At 70.2% G+C, this 6530-nt stretch overlaps 2 protein-coding genes across 2 annotated transcripts in view; both read left to right on the top strand.

Moving 5' to 3' along the window:
- Positions 1 to 5297, top strand: part of CHLNCDRAFT_144604 (hypothetical protein) — a gene marked incomplete at both ends in the record, with an annotated part of 6394 nt that extends 1097 nt beyond the window's left edge. Inside the window, 8 exons of the mRNA XM_005848954.1 lie at positions 1824 to 1889; positions 1999 to 2286; positions 2432 to 2518; positions 2748 to 2852; positions 2993 to 3159; positions 3296 to 3429; positions 3724 to 4070; positions 4320 to 5297. Of these exons, the coding sequence (XP_005849016.1) occupies positions 1824 to 1889; positions 1999 to 2286; positions 2432 to 2518; positions 2748 to 2852; positions 2993 to 3159; positions 3296 to 3429; positions 3724 to 4070; positions 4320 to 5297 (2172 nt within the window). The remainder of the gene's footprint in view (positions 1 to 1823; positions 1890 to 1998; positions 2287 to 2431; positions 2519 to 2747; positions 2853 to 2992; positions 3160 to 3295; positions 3430 to 3723; positions 4071 to 4319) is intronic.
- Positions 5298 to 5600: 303 nt separating this feature from the next.
- The window catches only part of CHLNCDRAFT_144603 (hypothetical protein), a gene marked incomplete at both ends in the record, with an annotated part of 1771 nt that continues 841 nt past the window's right edge, over positions 5601 to 6530 (top strand). The window contains 3 exons of the mRNA XM_005848953.1: positions 5601 to 5610; positions 6082 to 6164; positions 6353 to 6511. Of these exons, the coding sequence (XP_005849015.1) occupies positions 5601 to 5610; positions 6082 to 6164; positions 6353 to 6511 (252 nt within the window). The remainder of the gene's footprint in view (positions 5611 to 6081; positions 6165 to 6352; positions 6512 to 6530) is intronic.

The raw sequence follows: 6530 nt of genomic DNA, 5'->3' as shown, positions 1-6530 counted from the left end.
GCCGACCGCCGCGGCAGGCCACTTTGCACTCCTGCTGCAATGCATGCACCCTTACATGTGCAGCTTTCTGGTATTTTCATGTGCCTGGGAGATGTGCGGGCATGGGGGCCCCATGTGCCGCGGCTAAGAAAGGCCTTCTTTGAAGGCGCTGGAGCTAGTGTCTAAACCCTCCGAGAGGGCACAGGTTCGATTCCTCCCATGTCGAAACTTTGTGAGGACAAACGCGGCATAGCTGACCGGCTCAGCGCCAATCCAAGCCAATTCCTTCGGGAACGCCTAATAGAATCGCCAAGGCTTCGGCACAGGCCTCCCCGGGACCCATTCACTACTAGTGGGGGGTACTGCACTTGGCGCGTCGGGCAGATCAAATAATGGTCTAAAGCTAGACGTTAAAACCGGGAAGTGAAGCTTGTGGAGGCTCTTCCCCACCTTTACCTTTTGCCCCATGCCATTTGAGTGCCCGGCGGCGGCGCTGCCTGCCGCCGGGAGCCCGCACCAGCATCGGCACCCGTCGGCCTGGCAGGCCTAAGCTGCTAAGGATCCCCACGTCCCCCACCACGTTGTGGGGGTTGCGTGTCCGGCAGGACGGGGAGCGGGGCCAGGGTGGGGTGACCCTGGGACGCTCAGCTGGGGGGAGGGTGGTCGGAGCCATGGAGAGGGTGCTCCATGGTCCACCCCCTCTCTTGATGCCCCTTGATCACGTGTGCCCCCTGCCCAAGGTCTGCTCACGCGGCCTATCATAGCGGGGTGACTGTAACACAGGGCTTGTGTGGGCTTACAGTCTGGTTTCAGCAAGAACAAGCTTGCAGCACAGACTTTGTTTTTCGAGCAAGGAGGGATGAAGCAGTAGAACAACAGGCAGGACAGGCCAACTGACAGGTCACCGAGCGTTCAGTGTGTGAGCGGGCAGACAGTACTGCATGTCGTGGAGCAGGTGTGATGCGGTAAGAGCAAAGGGGGTGGACATGAGAGTGGGGGTTCAGGGCGGGACTGCAGGCAGCGCAGCGGTGGCGGTCAGCCAGCGCTGGTGACAGGCGGCAGCAAAGGCGGCGAGGCGGCACGGTTTCTGGCGGAGGAAGCGGTGGGGAGGATGGGGCTCAGCAAACAGGTCAGGAAAGGTGAGGCGCAGCGGGGCGTAAAGGGGTCAGGTGAGCAGCATGTGGGGGGCATCTTCAATGCCGTCGTGGCAGTGGGGGCAGACTCGATGCTCTCGGGGGCGCCGCGTCCAGCGGCCGGGGGCTGCAAGGGGGCAGACTGCATTATCACAGTCCAGATCGTGAGGGAGGATTGCCATACCTTGTGCAGCGCTAGATCTGCTCGAGGCTGTGATTGGAGCTGCTCTAATGGGTTGCATCGAGTTGGTGCGGGGCGGCAGCGTCATGCCAATTGTCGACGTTTCTCCAACCCAGTGTGAGCATTCAGTTCTCAAACAATCCAACAAGCATCACTGAGCAGAGCTGCTGTTGTGAGTGTGCCACACATCTTGGTGTCAATGATCACTGGAGGACAGCACATACAAGGCGGCGCCACGGGCGGCGCCACGGGCGATGCGGGCGGCGGCCGCCGCGGCGGCAGCGCCAGCTCAGCTAATTTGGAAAGCCCTCAGGGGGGGCTATTCAAGCTGCGCCAGGCTGCCTAGGCACCAGCCTTGGCCCCCGAGCATCCTGCGGCCCTCGTTCGCCCTGCCGCCAACACTTCCGCACCATTCACACGTTCCGCAACCTCGCAGTCCAGGAAGCGGCGGCGGCAGCATGTCGGATGGCGGGGAGGGAAGGGAGGATCCTCCCGGAGGCAGCGAGGCCCTTCCCAGCCCCGCTCCCCAGCCCGAGCCCGTCGCCCTGCGCGAGGACCAGGTCCAGAACGCGGTGGCCTTCCTTAGCCACCCCAAGGTGGGCCGCGCGGACGCCCGATCGCTGCCAGCGGCGAGCCGTGCCGCCGTGCCGCCGCCGCTTCCCGCCCTGGCACCACCCCGCGTCACGCCTGGTTCATTTCACGCAGGTGCGGGCCAGCGCCGTCTCCTCCAAGCGCGAGTTCCTGCAGCGCAAGGGCCTGACCGAGGCGGAGATCGAGGAGGCCTTCCGCCGCGTGCCCGAAGCAGCGGCAGCCGCGCCCGCACCAGCCGCCGCGCCCGCGCCACCGGCGGTCCTCCACTCCACGCTGCAGCACCTGCAGCCCGCGCCGCCTGCGCCGCAGCAGGCAGCGAATGGCCAGGCGGCGCCGCAGGCGGGAGCCGTGGTGCCGCACCAGGCGGCCACACCGGAGCAGCAGGGCGTGCGCTGGACGCAGGTGGGTGCTAGGCAGCGCCGGCTTCCGCCCTTGGAACGCCGCTCTCAACCCAGCTTGGTGTGCGTGCCTGTCCCGTGCTGCCCTACACGTGCATCCAGCCCCTGCCCCCACCCTGGCACCTGTGCACACACACACACGGCCGCAGGTGGTGCTGGGCGCCGGCTTCCTGGGCGCCAGCGCGTATGCGGCCAAGGCGCTGCTGTGGCCTTACCTGGAGGATGCCTACCTGTCGGTGGGATGGGCGGGTGGCTGGTGGGGGGGCCTGGTGGGGGCAGGGCTTGCACAGCTGGGAACGGAGGCTTGCATAGCTGGGTTCAGGCTCTAATGGCGCGCTTGGCTGCTGGCGGCAGGGGCCGTGGGGCGCATGCGTGGGGCGCTGTCGGGTGCGGGGCAGGCGCGGCGGCCCCTCGAAGCCCAGTGGGTACCCTTGCTGCCCTTCCTGCCGCCTCCCACCAACGCAGCTGCGCGGAGAGGCGCGGCCGCCGCCGCGCCCGGCACGCGTCAACGGCGCCGAGGGTGGGGAGCTGGCGCCCGAGGCGACCCGCGCGGTGGCAGAGGCGATCCAGGTGCGGGCCTTTTGTCAGCTTTAACCTGGGGCGCTACCCTGCGGGTATGTGCTTGCTGCAGGCGCCCGGTCCTGTGCTGTTGGTCACGCTGCGCACTCGCCCCGGCCCCGCCCCGCCCCCGTTGCCCTCGTCCCCTGCAGGCCCAGACCGCCGAGCTGCGCAGCAGCATCGACAGCATCAAGCAGCTGGCGGGCAGCCTGGAGGCCAGCCAGCGCGCCGCGGCCGAGGCGGCGCCTGGCGGCGACGGCGGCCTGACGGCGGCTGATCTGCGCCAGGAGCTGCGCAGCTTTGCAGAGTCGCTGCACGGGTGGGCGGCGTGGTGTGTGTGGGGGGTGGTGGGGTGGGGGCGGGGATTGGCTGCTGGGTGTGCCTGCCTGGCGAGGCTCCTGCTGCATGCCTGCTCTACTCCACACCCGCCGCCCTGCGTGCGTGCGCCTGCGCAGGGCGGCGCCCCAGCCGGCGGCGGCCGACGGCGGCGGCGGCGGCGGCGTGCCCAGCAGGGTGGAAAGCGAGCTGGGCGAGATCAAGGCGCTGCTGGCGGAGATCCTGCGCAGCCCCTCGGGAAGCCGCTCCCCAGGTGCCGGCCGCAGCGCCGCAGCCTGAGCGGCGGCGGCGGGGGCGCCCCCAGAGCCGCCCGGCCGGCCCCGTTTTGCTTGCCCTGCCCAACTTTCCATTGGCTGGTCCCTTTGTTTTGCGTTCCTGCTTCATTGCGTTCCCGCCGTGTTCTGCCTGCCTACCTGCCTGCCATTTGCTCTGTGCTGCTCTGCCCTGCCCGCCTGTAACCCCACCCCAGGAGGGTCCAGGCGCCCGCAGGCCCGCAGCTGATCCCGCCGCGACCTGCCGCCCTCCCCCTCCTGCCCCCCGCCTGCAGGCAAGGAGGCGGGCGCAGGCGTGCCGGTCACCCCGCTCTCTGTCACCTCCGCCCCGCCCAACCAGCTGCGCGGCTATGCGGCGCCCGATGCCGCCAGCCTGGCAGCCGAGGACACAAAGGATGGCGACGCAGCGGCCCCCCCGCCGCCCGCCACCCACGGCGCCGCCGCCGAGCCCGCCGCCAGCCACCAGCAGCAGCAGGCGCTGGGCGGCGGCGAGGGCGGAGAGGCAGGTGGCGCGGGCCTGGAGCGTTCTCCTTCCTCTGGTGTGGAGCCGCCTCCCCACCCAGCCAGCTACCTGCAAGTTCTGGAGATGCTGGAGCGGGGGCAGACGCCGCCGGGCATACGGGTGCGGCGCGGCGCGGAGGGGACCCCCGGCCCTGCTGGCTGCTGCTGCTGCTCGGCGGCACGTGGTTGCAGCCCCCCTCCTGCCGCTCGGCAGCCGCTGCCTGCTGCTCCTGTCCTGATACCACCCCGCCCATCCCGCCGCTGCCTCCTTCTCCCGGCACCCAGCCCTGCTGGAACTGCCTGCGCCTCACGTCTGTGCCTCACACACGTACCTCACGCCTGCTGTACCGCCACCCTCCTTTTACCGCAGACCGACATCAACGACAAGCCGCCCGACCCGCTGGCCGCACCCCCCGAGCCCAGGCTCAAGCCGCGCCCCAAGCCCTGGGAGCAGCGCGGCGCCGGCGCAGGAGCAACTGGCGCGGGCGGCAGCACCGGCAGCCCGGCAGCCCTGGGCGCCCCCGCGGCTGCCCCTCCTGCACCTGCCGCAGAGGCGGCGGTGGCCACACCCGCCTCCGCCTCGCCCGCCACCCCGCCGCGGACTGCGGCGGCAGCTGGCGGCGACGGCCTGCCGCTGTCCCCGGTGAGGGTGCCTTCACCGGTCGAGGGCAGCACGGCCGCGCAGGCGGCCGCCGCCCCAGCGGCGGCGCCCCAGCAGGCGCAGCAGGCAGAGGCGGGGCCTGGGGAGCAGTGCGCGCCTGCGCAGCAGCGCGCGGGCAGCTTCAAGAGCCCCCGCCCCGCCGCATCCATCTACGAAGCAGGCAGGGCGCTGCCGGCGCGCTGGCTGCTCTTTAGGGTTCGCATTCTGTTGGATGCATTCGATGGCTGGGTTGTGGTGGATTCCAACCGAGAGATGTGCTGCCTTGCGGCACCTGACCCATGTTTCCTGCTGGCTGCTGCCCCCCTGTCCTGTGCAGTGGCCCCCGCCCCAGACTCTCCCCACGTCATCGCCGGCCGCCTGTCGCCCGCCCGCGGCGACAGCGCCGGGCGCAGCGGCAGCAGCGGCGCGGCGCCGCAGCAGGCGCAGCAGGCGGCGGCGCCGGCCTCCAGCTTCAGCGCGCTGCTGGCGGCGGCGCAGGAGCGGGCCAGCAGCGGCGGCGGCGCCGGGCCGTCCCTTGCCGGCGGCGGCGGCGGCGGCGACCCAGTGCTGGAGGGCAGCGGCATCGGCCGCCCCTCATCTCGCAACTGGCGCCCGCCGCCCATCCCCGTCTCTTCACTGGGCGGCGGCGGCGGCGGCGGCGGCAGCGGCGCTGCGACGCCGCCAGCGCCGGGCTTTGCGTCGGCGTGAGGCCGGCGGCAAACTCTACAACAACCGACGCACCCCCACCCTGCTCAGTAGTATCTGCACTGCGTAGTGCTCGTTGAAGCGGCCCCCGCTTAGATACTGGGGGAGCCCCCAGGCTTTGTGTAAAGAGGCGCATAGCCGTCGCCGACTCGACGTGCCGACGTGCGGCGCCCAGCCCGCAGAGCGCGGCGACTTGCGGCGAGTTGCGGTGACTTAACTTCTCCCTTGCGTGGTTGCCTCTGAACTGATGTCGCTACTACGATCCACAGGCTACCAGTGCGCCAATGGGCCTGTGCATGCTACAAAATGACGGTAGGTGACGCTGCGGCGGGCAGACCGCCAAGTCAGATGCCAGCATGCAGTTATCCTGCTCACCTAATCGGGCTCGCACTGTTAGCCACGGCATACTGCCTCTTCATTGGAGTCCGGCTGCACCTAGAGAACTCAACGAAAGTGAAAGCAGGGCTGACTCTCGTCTGACCGCCCACCCCAGGCAGTCATGCACGCCGCTTCCAGCGCCACCTGCAGCAGCGGCTGCGTGGCTGCGCAGCGTTCGATGGTCAGGGGCGGCCGCATCTCCAGCCCGACCCTCCAACCCTCGGCCCGTTCCTCCTGGAACCGCCCCCTGCGCGCCGCCAGCAGGCAGCATAGGAGAGCGGCAGCACGTAGAGGTGCGTGGGCGGGACGCCCCGGGGCTCCAGGCCTGGACTTGCGATGCCCGCCGCCACCGCTGCCGCCGCTGCTGCCCGCCGCCGTGCTAACCTTGTCCCTCTCGGGCCTGCCGCAGGCAGCAGCGGAGCGGTGTGCCAGGCGGCGGCCACAGACACGCTGGAGCTGACTGAGGAGAATGTGGAGACGGTGTTGGACGAGGTGAGGCGGGTGGCGGGTGGTGGGTGGTGACGTGGCTTGTCGGTTGCGACTGGGTCGGGCGCAGGCAGGCGTGGGCTGGCTGGCTGCTCGGCCTTGCAGCTGCCCCACCCGCTCCACGCGTGCACCAGCACCCGCCAACTCCCGTCTCGCTGCCTCCCGCCCGCCCCCACCTCGCCGCCGCGCGCCAGGTGCGGCCCTACCTGATGGCGGACGGCGGCAACGTTGAGTTTGTGGAGATTGATGGGCCTGTGGTGTACCTGCGCCTGGCGGGGGCCTGCGGCTCCTGCCCCTCCTCCCTCACCACCATGACCATGGGCATCAAGCGGCGCCTCATGGAGCGCATCCCGGTGCGCGGCCGCAGGCGGG

Source organism: Chlorella variabilis (genome assembly GCF_000147415.1).
Source record: "Chlorella variabilis unplaced genomic scaffold CHLNCscaffold_7, whole genome shotgun sequence".
In the NCBI taxonomy this organism is placed as follows: Eukaryota; Viridiplantae; Chlorophyta; class Trebouxiophyceae; order Chlorellales; family Chlorellaceae; genus Chlorella; species Chlorella variabilis.
Note: the sequence above shows the minus strand (reverse complement) of the source record. Positions and strands in the feature narration are given on the sequence as shown.